This window comes from Wyeomyia smithii, chromosome 2 (assembly GCF_029784165.1).
Source record: "Wyeomyia smithii strain HCP4-BCI-WySm-NY-G18 chromosome 2, ASM2978416v1, whole genome shotgun sequence".
Lineage (NCBI taxonomy): Eukaryota > Metazoa > Arthropoda > Insecta > Diptera > Culicidae > Wyeomyia > Wyeomyia smithii.
The window spans coordinates 140,760,516-140,778,700 of NC_073695.1; the positions used below are offsets into that span (position 1 = coordinate 140,760,516).

Consider the following 18,185-nt stretch of genomic DNA (forward strand, 5'->3'; position numbering starts at 1 on the left):
CGAGCTTTATCATTCATTTCAATAGTGATACTGCCAGTAATATGAAGTGCGGAATACAGAAAACACCTGGGCAATATCACAATAGATCAAAATGTCTCTGGTCGCAGTGATGAGTCCACACAGAGAAAAAAAGATAGCCAAAAGTGGTCAAATACCATCCAAAATGGGTGTTTCCGTAATTGTGATGATGCTCAGAAGCCGAAAATCGACCTCAGACATTTTGAATTCTATGATGGAAGTCTACGGTTTCTGGAAAATAGCCCAAACAGACCGAAAACAACTCAAAATAATTATTAATATTAAATTAATATTAAATAAATTAATATTAATTAATATAAAATTACTGGATTTGTCAGCGCAGTCTTCTAATTTGAATCGTTTAGAAAATCTACGGAAGATTGTGAAGGTTTAGGATGCAAAGCATCATCCAAAAAGTGAAACAGGCTTATGGAACCTCGTAAAGGCAACGTGGTATGCTATTCCAGATAGTACTCGTGAAAACCTGGTGATGTTTACCACGAAGTTTGAATATGATCTAATGAAGCAATGGACATGCCACAAAATATTCAAAGTGACTTTTGTAACGTAAAACGTCACTTTTCTAACGATATGTAGAGAAATGAAGCTTAGTTGCAATGTTTTGTATACATATTTTAATAGTAAATTTATTTTTTTCGCCATCTTAAAAACTCTAGCTATATCCCCGGTCCTTCTGACCGCACGTACAAGATTGTGTCGTGTTTTCGTCGAATATCACAAATCCTGACAGGGTCCTTCGGAAGGGACTCTGCACCCGTACAATACAGAGATTAAAAACCTTTTTGTAGCCAGGTAGTATACTTACCATTCCCACTAGGTTTTCTGCTGAACCGATTATTTCCACTTTATCATTTGGTCTATCCTGTGGACTACTGGGTGTAGATTTGATCGCTCTAAGCTGCTTTTGATTGCATCTCCATGAATTTTCATCTTTTATGACTATAAAGGTAAAAATAGTGTGAGTTGAACGAAGTTAACTACAATATTCATCTTACAAAATAGTTCAGTTTCAAAGAATATTATTTTTTGCTCTGAATTTATTTTTGACCAAATGGCATAACTATTCAACTGGTAACTGTTATAACAGATAAAATTTTTGTAAGATTGCAGCAAGAAACCATAGAATGGTTGTGTGCAAAAACACGACCGCAAAGTTGACGTAGAACTACAAAAAGCTGTTTGTTACATCACTTGCATTGTTGCTTTCGAGAGTGATCGCAAGTGATAAGTTCGAAGTAAACTTCACCTTTACAATTCTGTTCTGTTTAAATCGTCAATCAGTTCGGACGTGTTTCAAGTCGCTCCTGACCTCGCGCATACTCAGCTATTCTTTGTTTATTATTGTTTTTTATGCTCCTCTGTGTCCCTTTTTATGCCGGTTAACGTCAACACGAGCAAGGTTTGCGAAATCTGTGCAAAAAATCTTTCACAGTTGTGTTGTGGTCTTGTGTCGGATGTCGGTGTCCCGTGGCTCTGTCCGCATTAAGAAGTCGATCAACTCAAGGTAAATCCAACTTCGTTTTTGCTTCCGTGCTGCGAGGAATGCAAATCGTTAGTCCCTACGACGTTTGAGGTGAAAACGCTAGCGGAGCAACAAAGGCTGATTCAAAAACAGCAGAAAGAATTGGTCGATGCTAATCAACGCATTGCTGCCGATGTAAGCAAACTTAGTGTAATGGGTGCGCTGTTCCCCCATATGGAACAACAAATTAAAGAAACTGTGTCAGTGGTCAACCAAAACAACAACAAAAGCTGAAAATGCTGTGTCAACATTATCGCGGAACATCGAAACCGCTAACAATACGAAAGCAAATGATCTCGGGGATATAAAAAACCATTTGACGACCCTCTTCAACATTTCCTCTAAGGCAACAAGAGACCGTATCGAGAAGTATGAAACCGATCTGAAAACCGACTTAGAAATAGAGCTGAAGCACATTGCTAAAGAAGTGCAAGACCTGGGTTCTGTCGCAGTAAATATGGCAGCACTGAACACAGCTCGGCTATATCGCACACCGCAGAGGAAGCGTTGAATCTGCTAAAAGAGAAAATTGAACCTAGAACACGAATTGAAGAGCGCTGTCAACCAGAATAATATAGCTCTACCTGAAACACTTTCAAGCTTGCAAGATGAACTTCATGCAGAAAATGCTGACAATTCAGGATGGCGTCTCATTAGTATAAAAAAAAATGGAAACCGGATTGGATCGACTATGACGAACGCAGAAAGCGTCGGATGCAGCAAAAGAATACAGAAGCTGCCAGGAAACGAAGGAACCGACGGAAACAGGTTTACCATAACAATATAAACAACAATACTTACAACAATAACAACAACAACCATAAAAACACCCGCAACACCAATAAAAACAACTACATTTATAATAACCACAATAATCGCAACAAAAGCAACAACAATAACAACTACAACTATAGCAACTATAACAACCATCAGAATTACAGCGAAGGACCAATTTTCCCGAACTCCGCTCAATCTTCAGCTTATTCCTTTCTAAAGTGGAGAAGTACTAAATCCGCACCCGGCAAGTTATGAATCATCCTTCTACTGTTCCAAAGCGCACGTTCAACATGACGACTCCCGGGACCTCCAGTCCAGTCGCATGCCAGAAGCATGCCGAATTTGAAGATGTCTGGGTGAAATCCATATTTTCGTATCTGTTTACTTTCCACCCCACTTTGCCAAAAAAGCAATCAGATAAAACAATTTTGAGGGCGGTAGAATTAGTGAATGATGAGTCCAACACTAACTCAAAAATTCATATAGGGTAGGGAACATATTCTAAGCAGCTTTAGGAACCGCCTGTTGGGTGAAATTCAAACAGAAGTACATTTGTCAATCTGTTCTCTATCTTATTCTCTGTCAGAACTTGTTTTCAGATTGTAAAACTAAGTTAGCAAACTTCAACAACAATTAATTAAAGTTACCAATCGAGGGACACTATTCCAATCACCCCGAACCTATTTTAAGCAGTTTCCATCTGTTTTGCTGGCGTTTTTTTTCAGCACCCGAAGTGGCTCCTGAATGGCTGCAAGATAGATCGATTTGTTTCGAATGGTGATTGTTCACAAATTTCTTTGTGATTAACGGTTTATCTTATAATCGTAAGACAGCTAGACAATCAAAGTTTTCGTTTCCATCATTTTTTTTGCCGATTTTGATTGCCGATATTGATCAAAATTCAGGAGTTTAAGGCCTGCTTTCTTGGACTGGTTAAAATAAGCGCCACTGCTTAAGCCGTTCCCTACCCCACGGTGCCCCGCTGGACCATTATTATATCATCGAAATTCATTCAAAAACTTGCTCAAATCATTTTAACTGAGTGCTACTGAGTGTAGCATAAATCCACCATAGAGTACACAACCGCCACAATCACAGTTTTTCAAAATTTAAACACCAAAATACCAATCCACCAATGTCACTATCGAACGATACAGAACACACAGTTATATGTTTTAAAAAACCGTAGGACGCGAAACAAAGCTAGAACTTTTTCCCCGAGGAAGATACCAATCGGTGTCGAAACGTAGGACAAAATTAAATAGCTGTTTTCAAGTTACAAGACCGCTGAGCCGAAGAAAAAACCCCCGATAAAAAAAAATATATACAGTAAGTGAATTTAGCCTCCTTTTCCTAGCTTGTGTATTGAATAATACGTTTTTTTTAAACAATTGCATTTCGCACGGAGTAAAACCAATTGGTAGTTACGCATTTTTAATATTTCTCGAATGTTTCAGAACAAAAAAGTTTCTTGTAGTGTGTATTATTGTATTTATTTTAGAACAAGAAAGCCGAATCAACAAAAAAGTACAATTTGGACATATTGGCTTTTACGTCAACCATGCAAGAAAGGCAGTATAGGCTAACACATGTGATTACTGTTATACTCAATCAAGGTACTCAATAAGCGATCGTTGTAAATCTGGAGTTTTGTTCAGTTTCCAAATCACGTTGAAATGAACAGGCTCTGAAACTTGTTCATTATGATGGCCAAGACCTCTTCCAGTGTCTCTGCAGAACTCTGGTACAGGGTACTTTCTTAGCCCTGGAAAGATAATCTTATTTTGACGTGAAATTGATGCATAAATTTCAAATAATTTAAAATGCAAGTTTTTGTTAAAAATTTAATAATTAGTGATCATTATGGCGGTAACACATCGATACATAACAAATACCAGAAATCAGTTTTTTGATAAACGTGAACTTATTCGCACTATTTGAAAACGAAGAGGGTAATGGCTCTAAAGCGAGGAGTCAAATTGACGCAGACTATCTTTCCAGGGTTAGTATTGTGGTATTTAAAAAAAAACGGAAGTTGTAGTTTTTCTCAGCTGCTGGCAAATTCAGAAATTGTCTCTTTGAACCCATGCTCGAGACAAAAAGAAAACTATTTATTATACACTGTTCTTTCACTATTCAGAACCTGGAAACCGCACTAATTAATCAAAACTTGATAAAGTAGTAGAAGCCCAACATTTAGCAGCGCTTGTCTTTCTAATAGAGAAAATATAATACATAATTTTCAAAATTTGTGTATTAATATGTATAAGTGTGTGAATATTTATGTGTGTTTGTGAGCGTTTGTGTGTGGATTTGTAATAATACTCAATGATTCATTTTCCCACATTCACTTCACAGAGAGTAACATTTAAATTAAACTAGAGCTACTAAGCCATACAAATAACATACTTAGGTCAATTTGGAGTGTTAAGTCAGTGGTGAATTATCATAATTGTAACAACACCAACAAGTATATTCTGGTATAAAATTATTTGGGCAAGTTTTTGGATAAATTTCGATGATATTGCATGAATCGAATAAGAATTATTTTGAAATTTATTAACTAACACACTAAAATTGAGATTTCTCGAGATCCGGTCGGTGGATTTTTTTATAAATTTTACCAGAGGTGTAAAATGACCTCAAGAATTAACCCCTATACTTAGATTTGATGGACAATTTTTTTTATAATAATGGTCCAGCGGGGCACCGTGTACCCTATATAGAGATTTCAATTTAAATTATGCTGATTTTATTGTAAATGATGATAGTGAATCACATTTGCTTCCTGTGGAATGAGAAAATGAAATGAAGTGAAAATGAAAAATTTCATACTGCAATTGAGTACTCGCTAATGATTGAAACCGAGAGATCATGACCCACAGTGCGTTGAGCCATAGCCAAAAATCGTATTTCGTTCTTTTTTATTTGGATGCATTAACTACCCAGAAGTGTTCACAGATGTCTCCTGAGTTGTAAACAAGTATTGGTGAGCTTTGGAAAGCATCACAAATACTAATACACGCATAGCAAGCGTCAGCGTCCAGAGCAAACATTAGTTTCTCATTTCGTGCTAAATTGTCGCGCGTTTTCTAAACGTTGGTAAAACTTAATTACTTCGTGTATTCTAATAAAATAAAATAGAAAATAACAATCAAGGTTAGTGCAATATATTTTATTGGTAGAGAGACTTGGTTTCGATTGCGTGTATGATAAATCGGTATGATGAGTTGATAAAGGTATTAATCTTTGAAAAAACGCGAACTCAAACATTCGTTAGCGTTTAAAAAAAAGTTCCACCGAGTTCCTCTCTAAAACATATATCAAAAGTTTGCTTGAAATGTCCTCTACAAAATATATAAAAATTTGCTGCAACTTCCTGCAACTTTGCGAGATTTTTTATTTTTCGTATGTCAATGCCGATCGCTCGTGAACCGGCAGATTTTTGAGAAGTGGTTTAACTGCAATGTAAGCAAAAGAACATCATGTGTATTTCGATATTTGACATCGTCTCTATCAGAAGACACAGTTGAGCATGTTAATAAAAAAATGCACAAGTTTTCTGCTGTATATTATTCGAAATTGAGCTTGAAATGGGAGAAATGTAATAGAATAAAAAAGTATTTCATGGAATAGCATGAAATTTGGTTGGAATTACCGCTTGCTCTTCCTCGATTCGGTGAGAATAATAATTATGAATAAAACAACATTTTTCTAGTAGGCGTCCTCAGAAACTTTTTGAAAGCTGCTCACCAGAATTAAAAAACGGCGAGTTGCAGAGCTCGTTGAAAATAGCTTCCCAGTAGAACTAGTATTTGCTGCTACCTTTTCGAACAACTATTCCAATTCGTCTGAAGATGACCTAAAACTTGACTTGATAATATAATATGCATCATGAAGAATTTTAAAATCCAATTTTTTAAATTTTGGTTAAATCTGGTGATTAAATATATAAAAAATAATAAAAATAATACATAAAAGAATACCTAAAATAATCTTTTTTTTCGTTATAATTGCACTTAAGTCCCTTTTGAAATTATGTAAAAGTAAGTAAAACAAAGAAACCGCAGTCTTCGTTACAATGTACAACTTTTACGAAGAGGTTAACGGTTTCTGGTACAGGATGAGTGCGATCATGAGCCGGGATATTAATATGACTTCACTAAAGCAAATTTTGAACTAATCAATCGAAAATTAACTGACATCAACTGGCAATCACTTCTAAAAAATGAAATAGATATGAACGAAGCGGTTGATAATTTCTCATCCTCACTGTACGGTGTTATACTGTACCGAAATCATAAAAGCAAATGGCTAGCTCAAAAGATCCAATTTGGTTTACCAGGGAAATAAAAAATTTGAAGAATAGGAAACAAAAAACTCATAAAACTTACAAAAAACATAAAGACCAAGAAAACTTAGCCAGATATTTGAACATATGTAATGAACTGAATATTAAAATATCTATAGCGTATGAGAATTACAACACAAGGGTAGAAAATAACATTAAATCAGACCCAAAGCAGGTTTTAAAATTTGCAAACGACAAAATGAAGTAAATGCTAGTACTAACTCAAAGCAAATCTGGAAGAAGTTTGCGAGTTTTTTTTAAACCTTATATAAAAATAGTGACGAAATCAGGAACTTCCAGTACTTTTCGCACTTACATGAACAAATAAATAACGTATCTGTTCAAGAAATCCTCACAACACTAAAAGAACTAGATAGGATGCTTCAAAAGATCCAGGTCCAGGTAGAGTTCCACCCTCACTAATGAAAAATCATGCTCCTGCTTTCGTAAATTTCTTGTTTTGGCTTTTCAACTTATCCCTTACGTGCGGACAATTTCCATCAGTCTGAAAAAAATCTTTGCTTCTACCGATTTTTAAGTCAGGTAGAAGCTGTATTTCAAAAATTACCGTGGCATTGCAATGATATTATGTATCCCCAAACTTTTTGAAGTTATCGTAAGCCAGAAAATATTTAGTCAAGTAGACAAAGGAAGGTTGTAGCACGGTCACTGTTTTACGAATTTAAATCATTTAATTTCACTTAGTTTCACTGTTCATCATTGCATGAAAGAATTGAAAATCAGACGCTTCTCTACAAATACTCCGCTACATTGAACTCAGCAATTTCAAATTCCCTTTTCTAAGTATTTTCCGTCTCACTAAATACCGAAGTGGAAAGCAAAACCGTGATTGAAAGAACGGAAGAAGGAGATAGAATCATTCACGCTTGAAATGATCGTGTTGGAGTGGTTCATTACTTCCGATCACGGAAACCGAATACAGCGCAACTTATATGAGGATTTTCGGAACTACTACTTGTCCATTTCAATTCTGATCGTGAACGAGATGTATGTTTTTATGTAAATCTTTTGTTAAAATGTGAGAGTGCCTCTAGTTAAGTTTTTCCTTTTCGTTAGGGCCGGATCAATTAGAAGTGTTATCTACGGACGCTTTTTCGTGCGTTATTGTAGGAAAAAGAAGGTAAGAAGTTTTAAATGTGGGTACGACAGAAAATGCTGAAATCCTAATTCAGCCGTTATCAGCTTCTTTTTTGGGCTGCCACCCTTACGCTGTTGACCCACGACAGAGTTAGAGATTGCTGCTGTGGATAAACGTCGGCACTTGCGGTCAGCTGGAAAATGACGCTGTCGATACAGTTCGACCGACGCCATCGCGTCCCATTGATCGACGCCATCGCTCATCATCGAGTGACAACATCGCAATTCATCGATCGACGTCAGCGACACCAGCCAGCGCAGCAAGTCTGCGACGGTAAGAGCTATTAATAGCGCCGCACAGTGGTTCAATAAGGCAAAAAGGGGAACTTAATTCCATAGCGTGTAACGAGTACCTTGGAAGTAATGGTTTTTTAGATTTAGCAGCACTATCGTAATATTGAATAACGATATTGTAAGATTGAATCAGAATTGATTTGTTTTTTATTTCATTTATTCTGCATTACACATAATGCATGCTAGAATTAATTTCCGACTTTTGCCACGTTCAAATTCTTTTTTTCTAAATAATCTGCGGTTTACATTACCGCAACAGGCGCCAAAAAAGTAGTAATTGGCATATTATTTACTCAGCCACGAGTCCTCTTACGTTTGCTTACGTTGCTTTGCATGCATCGCTGGCGGTCGAAGAGTGGATCGACCCAGCCGAATAAGTCTATTGACCTATTGCGTCACAGGGAGAGTTTCCTTTTTCTCTCTATCCTCGGGGATGGGATACTGGATGCTGGGTGGAAGATGCACGCTAGAAGAAGATGACTTTGCCGAAACTGCAACCTTCGGGCCTTAGCGTGGGCAATGATCCTCGCGAGACAGGTTCCGGTAACGAAGTTACCGTGGACGGTTGATCTGAGGAATCCCAATGCTTGATCGTTCACTCTAAGTTGACTAGTGAAAGAGGTAGGAGCGATCTGCACAGTACAGATCCGCGCGAAGTTTGAGACAGGTGGTTAAAAAAAACCAGTGAAACTCTTTATTTAATTTACTAAGGACAGTTCCTTTCCCCAGATAGACCCGTAAATAGATAAAGGCAGGTTCCATTCAGAGTGGATGTGCGTAAAAAATTCTAGTGTGCAAAGTGTGCATAAAGGTAAGAAGCGGAATCTTGCCCAGAGGCGGTAGATAATGAAACGACACGTGCTGGCCACCTTTTTCTTCCATTAGAATCGCCACCGCTCATCGATTGCGACATCACGGATACCCCCGCGGCTTTCCTGCACAACACGATTCCGAACACGAGCATCGTCAAACGTTTATGCCTGTACGGAACAGGCCGAAAGACCAGTAATCGGCACCATCACCCTTGATGATTCACTGATCGAGGCGCACGCTGTGCACTGCCAGGCAGCAGCAGACGTTCGAGGAGAACAATAGGCTAGACGACTAGAGTGGAGACACCCGATTTCGACCCAACGTAGCACTGGTAGCGTGCCGATAGGACATCAATGAAAGGACCCGCGTGGTACGAAGCAGAACGACGCAGCAGCAGTAACCAGTTATGGCGGCTACGCTATTGTAAGCCGACCCACCCTCATGAAACCCGGTAAAGAGTGAGTACTCCCATCTAATTTTTGTCCATGCGCATGCGACTAAGCTAGGGCCGTGACCCTAAGCCGAATCTAGTGAAGATTTGCCCCCGCCGCACACTTGCCCCTTTGACGACAGCAAAATTGCACACTGTAGAAGATAGGGAATGAATCGGGAAAGGAATGAGTTAGGATAAGAAATGACTAGGCCTAGTGAAGCGAAATTGTAAATCAAAACCATTGTAATAAAATGCTGAAACGTGATAGAAGGTACCAAATCTCACTGGAATAAACCACAGTAGTTATACGGCAGAAAACGGCGGTTTTTATGAAAAGCGATAGACTGTCCTAGTAGATGGGTTAAGGTTTTTCACTGGTTCGGGGTTTCGTGTAGTTTCGCTGTTTTTTTTTTGGTATTATTTTACTGGGGCGGCTGGCTCCGAAACCAGCCCGGAAAGCTCCCGAATCCACTCTGGTCAATTTTAGTTCTGCGAGACTGGATTGGGCCAGTGATGAAAATTAACCCTCTGCCGTTCTGTTTTTGCGAGGTCGATTACCGCGGATAAAGGTACCAGGTGGGAGAGTAGGCAAAGTATCTGACGCATTTAACGGAGTAGAGCAGGGCATTTAAGGTCAGCGGACAGCTTACCTTCCCGTAACGGGATAAAAAAGAACCTCCCCTTGGAAGGTCTCAGGCTGGGCAATCACATCTCGGCGGGTGGTCTCTCTTAGGAGAGTGGCGCATTTAAGCCACCCGCTTATCATCGGGGAGCGATTCAGCCGACCAGCTTCAAGCGTCTTTCACCTTCATCCTAGCTTATGTCTTCGGAACAATTGTTTGTATGAATGACCCGCATAATCGCAATTTGTCAAAAAGTATGAAAAGTTTACTATACTAAAAATAAAAAAAAATAACTTTTTTGTGTTAAGAGCTGGAAGAATATTTTATTCAACGAAGTTTCTACAACTACAACATTCAAAAATATGAAACTTTGTTGAAGAAATGAAAACCCTATCTTCTTTCGGTACAAAGTTATAAAGTATATAACATGGAACTCATTTAAAAGTTAGTTTTTTGTACTTAACTTTTGTTAGTTGCATTTTAAAGGAAAGTATTGTTCAGAGGAATTGTTAGGGCACACAAAACACACATTTTTGCAAAAGTTTATATATCTCCAGGACTTTTTCTTACAAAGTTAAATCATATTTTAGCTTATTTTTTGTTAATTTCAAAAACGTATAGGTTAAAGTGTGGAATTAAAGTGTGGAATCATGATGTCAATACATTTTCTTGAAGTTAAGCTAAAGTACTATAAACTCCTTAAGGGTACATGTGTCCCAATCCACCTATATTAGAGTACGGCGAGCATATGTTACAGTAGGTTTTCATATATCAAATATTCTTACTTTTTTGTGTTAAGAAATAGAGGAGTAGTTAATTCGACAAAGTTTTAGAACGTGCAAAAATATGATACTTTGCTGAACAAATAAAATGTCTATCTTCAATGCGTACAGAATTACAGAGTTTTTTCTATGAAAGTTACTTAAAAGTTAGTTTTTTGTACTTAACTTTTGTTAGTTACATTTTACAAGAAAACGTCGTTCTAAAGAAGCATTTGGGCATATAGAACACACGTTTTTGTTGAAGACCACACACCTCCAGGCCTTTTCTTACAAAGTTATAGCACATTTTATCATATTTTTTCGATAACTTTAACAACAACAGAAATTGCAACTCAAAAGATTGCAAAACGTGCCGCGCCCCGCAATTGAACCGCGACCGTCGACGATCGAAAATTTCGACCCGACGAAAACTCCAGATATTATAGAATTAATCCCGATTTATAGTGGTGTTGAGAGAGAATTACCCTCTCAACTCGAATCGGTGGAAGTGAAAATAAAGTGCGCAAAAACAATTATACCTGACGAAACTCGTCCAATCATACTGCCAATTTGGCACTCGATAATAAGAGATAAAATTACAGGAAAAGCTAACGAAGCGCTCCTGATAAGCAAAACCGAGTGTAATTGGGAGGCTATAAAAAATAAGCTTAAGGAAAGATTCGGGAACAAGCGCGATTTGGCCACTATTTTGTCTTCAATACCATATCTTCAGCAAGGACAAAAAAGTGTAGAAGAATTTTCTCTTCGAGTGCGATGGAAACTGTCATGGCTTCCTACGAAACTATGATAACTAACGCGTACGTAGATGGGCTGGAAGATGCAATTTCCTCTCTAACGCGAACCAGCGAACCAAATAGTTTATTGAGTGCATGCCAAAGTGCACTATACCAATCAAATGCAATACTTAGGAGGAAAGAAAGGAACAGAATAGAAGCAAAACCGCATAACAATCAACCAAAGTTTTTTAAACCAGTCCCCTAGCGTCCCCCAAGGAAATAATTATAATAATAACAATAAAAATTTTCCCCCTCCACACATCTCTGGAAATAACTTTTCACGTACAGTCTACCCTTCAGGAGGACAAAAAAATAATTATAACAATCGAAATTCTCGCCCACAATATAGCTTTCCGCGTCCAACCTACCCCTTAGGAGGACAAAATCTTAACCAAATCCGTCCCGGAAATAGGCCACCATTTGCTACTAAGCAAGAAATACCATCATCATTCGTTGTTTTGCTTTCGTCTCGATTAGACGCAAATTGTTTATCTCCGTTTGAGTTCGCAAAATAACAATACACGAGTTATCGTACGGGTGTTTTTTTTGTCGATTACCTCTAGTGCTGCGCGATAACAATAGCCTGTTGTATATCGGCAGAAACATCTGCACACTGGTAGGGGCAGGCTACCCCGCCAGTGATTCGATACGCAGCTGATATATCAGCAAGAATAGTTCTCCCGCACCGCTGTTACCCCGCTAGCAGCACGGACCATCATACGATCGAGCGAGTGGAAGTCAACTACAAGTGGCATCTACAAGGTCGCGTGTAGGATACGGCCACTGTTTCACAACACGAAGCTGGATCGTCATTGTTTGTTCTGCGAAGACACTCGACTGATACTACTATCAGCCGTGAGGTCGTGACTTAGACGTTCGGTGAAGTATTACCTTTAGAATTTTTATTATTATCAATATTATTACTATGTTAAGATATTATTATTAATATTATTATTGATATTATTATTATTGTTATTATTATTATTATTACTACAATTTTCATTATTATTATGATTACTATTGTTATAAGTATTAGTATTGCTGTTTTTTTTTATTTTGATCCATTGTAGTTTGAAAAATTTGTTTCAAAATTTAATATCAACTAATTGATCCCCCCACCCCCCCACATTCGAATATTTATCGTTTGTGTGTGGTAGAGCATAACGCTCCCGCAAAATGGACGACATGCAGGTGCAACTATTCCTGGATGTGGAAACAAATGGGGAAGAGATTGAGATCTCTCCATCAATTCCCCTCTACCTTCCCCGCTACCTAGCCCCGTACCAAGGGTACCGGCAACACGGGTGAAAGCTTACCCAGATGCTTCGAAAGGTCCGTTCGTAGTTTACTTTAGGCCCATAAAGAAGCCTCTTAACATTATACAAATAGGCAAGGACCTGGCAAAACAGTTTTCGGCCGTAACCGAGATTACGAAGGTGAGGCCGAACAAACTGCGAGTTGTCGTGAGTAGCTTGAAGCAAGCAAACGAAATTGCTAGCTACGAGCTCTTCACGAGAGAGTACCGCGTGTACATTCCTGCCAAGGACGTGGAGATCGACGGTGTGGTTACCGAAGGAAGCCTCACGGTCGATGACAGTTTGCGTCACGGGGTTGGCTGCTTCAGGAACCCCCTGATTCAAGATGCAAAGATACTGGATTGCAAGCAATTGCATTCAGTATCCATCGAGGAAGGGAAGAAGAAATTCCTCCCTTCGGATTCCTTCCGTGTAACATTCGCCGGATCCGCACTGCCGAACTACATCTCTTTGGACTGGGTTCGTCAGCCTGTACGCCTGTTTGTACCGCGGGTTTGCATGCATTGCCAAAACTACAAGCAGTTAGGTCATACAGCCACCTACTGCTGCAACAAGGCACGCTGCAGCAAGTGCGGAGGCAATCATGCTGAGACCGCTTGCAGTGAGGATACTGAAAAGTGTCTTTACTGCGAGTGAACTCGGCATGACCTTTCGGCGTGTCCCGCGTACAAACAGCGCGAGGAAAAAATTAAGCGTTCCCTTAAGGAACGATCAAAGCGCTCTTTTGCAGAAATGCTAAAGAGGGCTGAGCCACCCTCGACAGGAAACATCTTTTCCTTTTTGCCAACCGATGAGGGTACATCTGACGATCCGTCGAAGGGTGTTCTTATACCTTGCCAGAGGGATCTAGGAAGAGGAGAATGCTCAACTCTCCTAATCTTTCTCGCAAAGGTCGTAAGATAACCCCTAGCGGAATGACCAATAAGACAACACAGAAAGGAAGCGGTGAAGAAAACCCGAAGCAAGTGCCCCCCGGTTTTAATTTCAAATCAAACCAGGAGTACCCACCGCTTCCTGGGGCACCAAAAACCCCTCGTGCACCCATTTCTCGAACAGAAGACATAAAAGAAACAGGGTTCATAAAATTCTCTGATATTGTGGACTGGATATTTGAAACATTCAACGTACCAGATCCCCTTCAAAACATTCTTCTTGCCCTTCTCCCTACAGTGAAAACCTATTTGAAGCAACTCACAGCAACTTGGCCCCTCATTTCAGCTATCGTATCTTTCGATGACTAATACGTCGAAAGAGGTTAGGAATTTTGTCACTGTGTTACAGTGGAACTGCAGAAGTATCATCCCCAAATTCGATTTATTTTCACATTTGATAAACACATACAATTGTGATGCGTTCGCGCTCTGTGAAACTTTTCTCAATTCAAATGACCAACTTAATTTCCACGATTTTAACATCATTCGTCGAGATCGAGACTCACACGGTGGAGGGGTACTTTTAGGGATCAAAAAGTGCTATTCTTTTTTCAGAATCGACTTCCCCTCGATCTCGAATATTGAAGTTGTTGCCATTCAAACGAATATGAATGGAAAAGACCTTTGCCTTGTTTCGTTATATATTCCCCCATCCGCGCGGATTGAACAGAAGCAACTCCTTGATATAGCAGAATTGCTTCCCGCACCTTTTTTGATTTTGGGAGATTTTAACTCTCACTGTTCGCTATGGGGGTCTCTGTACGACGACAACCGATCTTCTTTAATCTGTAACTTGATCGACGACTTCAATATGACAGTTTTGAATACTGGGGAAGCGACACGCGTACCTAATCCTCCAGCACGTGAAAGCGTGCTTGACCTATCCCTCTGCTCGACATCACTAGCGTTAGATTGCCAGTGGAAAGTAATCAACGATCCCCACGGTAGTGATCATCTTCCAATCGTTATATCAATTGCTAATGGTTCAACTCCCCCGAACCCAATCAATATTTCCTACGACCTTACACGTAATATTGATTGGAAGTGTTATAAGTCTATTATAGCGCAATCTATCGAGACTCACGAGGAACTTCCTCCGGAGGAAGAATACGCGTTCCTTTCTCGCTTGATCATCGACGCCGCGACTCAAGCTCAGACGAAACCGATACCCGGGGTAACGATAAGACAGCGCCCTCCCAACAAATGGTGGGACAAAGAGTGCTCTGAGCTGTACCGGAACAGAAAACCTTTCGCGACGCGTTATTAGTAACTAAGGAAGGGCCTCCATTTTCGATGTTGGAATTTTCAATGGCTCTCCTGTCGTACAACAATAAGACTCCAGGGTTAGATAGAATAAAATTCAACCTGTTGAAGAATCTACCCGACTCTGCAAAAAGGCGCTTGTTGAATTTGTTCAACAAGTTTCTTGGGCTAAATTTTGTTCCGCATGACTGGAGGGAGGTAAAAGTCATTGCTATTCGGAAACCCGGGAAACCTGCCTCTGATCACAATTCATATAGGCCGATTGCGATGCTCTCTTGCCTCCGGAAATTAATGGAGAAAATGATCCTCTTACGGTTAGACAAATGGGTCGAAACAAACGGGTTACTTTCAGATACTCAATTTGGCTTTCGCCGGGGCAAAGGGACGAACGATTGCCTAGCGTTGCTTTTTACTGAAATTCAACTAGCCTTTGCTCGAAAAGAGCAAATGGCTTCTGCGTTCATGGTTATTAAGGGGGCTTTTGACTCTGTCTCTGTAGAAGTTTTAAGCGCGAAACTTCATTCACAGGGACTTTCACCAAATTTGAATAACTTTTTGCTCAATTTGTTGTCAGAAAAGCATATGTATTTCTCACATGGCGATTCGACAACTTCCCGAATTAGTTACATGGGTCTTCCCCAGGGTTCATGTTTAAGTCCTCTCTTATATAATTTTTACGTCAATGACATCGATGAATGTCTTGCAAATTCATGCACGCTAAGGCAACTTGCAGACGATAGCGTTGTATCCATTACTGGTAGCGAGGCTAGCGATCTGCAAGGACCATTGCAAGATACCTTAGACAATTTGTCTGAATGGGCTCTTAAGCTGGGTATCGAATTCTCTCCGGAGAAAACTGAGCTGGTCGTTTTTTCTAGGAAGCATAATCCAGCTCAGCTGCAGCTCCTACTAACGGGTAAAACGATCTCTCAGGTTTTAATCGCTAAATATCTCGGGGTCTGGTTCGACTCTAAATGCACCTGGGCTTGTCATATTAGGTATCTGACACAAAAATGCCAACAGAGAATTGATTTTCTTCGTACGATTACCGGAACCTGGTGGGGAGCCCACCCAGGAGACCTTCTAAGGCTTTACCAAACAACGATATTGTCTGTAATTGAGTACGGGTGTTTCTGCTTCCGCTCCGCAGCAAACACACATTTGATCAAACTGGAACGAATACAGTATCGTTGTTTGCGTATTGCCTTAGGTTGCATGCAGTCGACCCATACGATGAGTCTTGAAGTGCTAGCGGGTATTCTTCCGTTGAAACATCGTTTTTGGAATCTCTCTTACCGGTTGCTAATTCGATGCACAGTTATGAACCCATTAGTAATTGAAAATTTCGAGAGGTTGGTCGACCTTCAATCTCAATCCAGATTTATGACTTTATATTTTGACTATATGGCTCAAGATATTAATCCTTCTTCATACGATTCCTCCAATGTCGCACCTTTAGATACTTCTAATAATGCTATATTTTTCGACACCATCATGAAACAAGACATTTCTGGTATCCCGGATCAATTGCGACCCCAAGAGATCCCTAAAATTTTTTCCAATAAGTTTAAACATGTTAGTTATGATAAAAGGTTTTACACTGACGGATCTAATCTAGATGAGTCCACTGGCTTCGGTGTTTTCCACGAAAATTTTACCGCCTCCTACAAACTCGATGCTCCTGCTTCCGTGTACGTCGCAGAACTTGCTGCCATTCAGTACTCTCTTGGGATCATCGAAACTCTGCCCATAGACCACTACTTCATCTTCACAGACAGTCACAGTGCCATTGAGGCTCTGCGATCGATGAAGACTGTAAAGCACACCCCGTATTTCCTGGGGAAAATACGGCGGTTTTTAAGTGCTCTAACAGATAAAAATTACCGGGTTACCTTAGCGTGGGTCCCTTCTCATTGTTTCATTCCGGGCAATGAAAAGGCTGACGCTTTAGCTAAGGTGGGTGCTATTGATGGCGATATTTATGTAAGACCAATTGCTTATGATGAATTTTATAGCATTTTGCGTCAGAGAACACTCAACAGTTGGAAATTATCATGGAACTCAGATGAACTGGGACGGTGGCTACATTCCATTTTTCCTAAGGTATCGACGAAAGCATGGTTCAAGGGGTTGGATGTAGGTCGGGACTTCATTCGCGTGATGTCCAGACTTATGTCCAATCACTATACGTTAAACACGCATCTCTTTCGTATAGGGCTTGTAGACAGTAATCACTGCGTTTGTGGCGATGGCTACCATGACATCGAGCATGTTGTTTGGTCGTGTACCGAATACTGTGGTGTTAGGTCTGAGCTTATAGATTCCCTTCGGGCCCGAGGAAAACAACCGAACGTACCCGTTAGAGACATTATGGGAAGCGGTGATCTCCAGTACATGACACAGCTATACGGATTTATAAAAAATGCTGGCATTAAAATTTGATTTCTTTTATCTATTTGCTAGAATACAATTTCTGTCACAAACTGAAAGAGAATGATGCACCCGGCTTGAGACACTAAAACGAAGACTCGGCATCTCTATGTTTACGCAGACACCTCAGACCAAAACTGCTCAAATAGAACATCACTGGTTAGCCACGTACAAATGAATACATTCTGTAATATAAAATAGTTAAAAACAAAATTGTAACACCCCTCCTCTCACCTTAAATCCCCACTAGCTCGTAGTCGGCCGCGAGAATAAAAAAAGGCCTCCCTCTTTTCTCTGCTAATTTAGAATTTAAGTTCAGTTAAACATAAATTGTATCGTGCCGTGTCAACTAAGCTATTTAAAAAAAAAAAAGAAATACCATCATCATCCAACTTCAGACGGAATCAAACTAATAACGTTCACGAAGAAAATTAAATTACAAAGATCATCGTTTACTCATATGATCATGCCGTTTGGGTTGAAAAATGCTCCAGCGACGTTCCATCGTGTAATGGACCACGTTCTACGTGGCCTTATAGGAAAATGTTGTCTTGTGTACATGGACGACATCATCATCTTTTCGTCATCCCTGAAAGAACACATTGAAAACTTAAGAAAAATCCTCGAAGCTTCACGGAAAGCTAATTTAAAAGTCCAGCTCTATAAAAGCGAATTT

The 18,185-nt window shown here is 39.6% G+C and overlaps 1 protein-coding gene across 1 annotated transcript in view; it reads right to left on the reverse strand.

Moving 5' to 3' along the window:
- Positions 1 to 823: 823 nt before the first annotated feature.
- LOC129720826 (uncharacterized) overlaps positions 824 to 18,185 on the reverse strand; it is a 58,986-nt gene continuing 41,624 nt past the window's right edge. Inside the window, exon 3 of the mRNA XM_055672636.1 lies at positions 824 to 978. Within this exon, the coding sequence (XP_055528611.1) occupies positions 966 to 978 (13 nt within the window). The 3' untranslated portion in view covers positions 824 to 965. The remainder of the gene's footprint in view (positions 979 to 18,185) is intronic.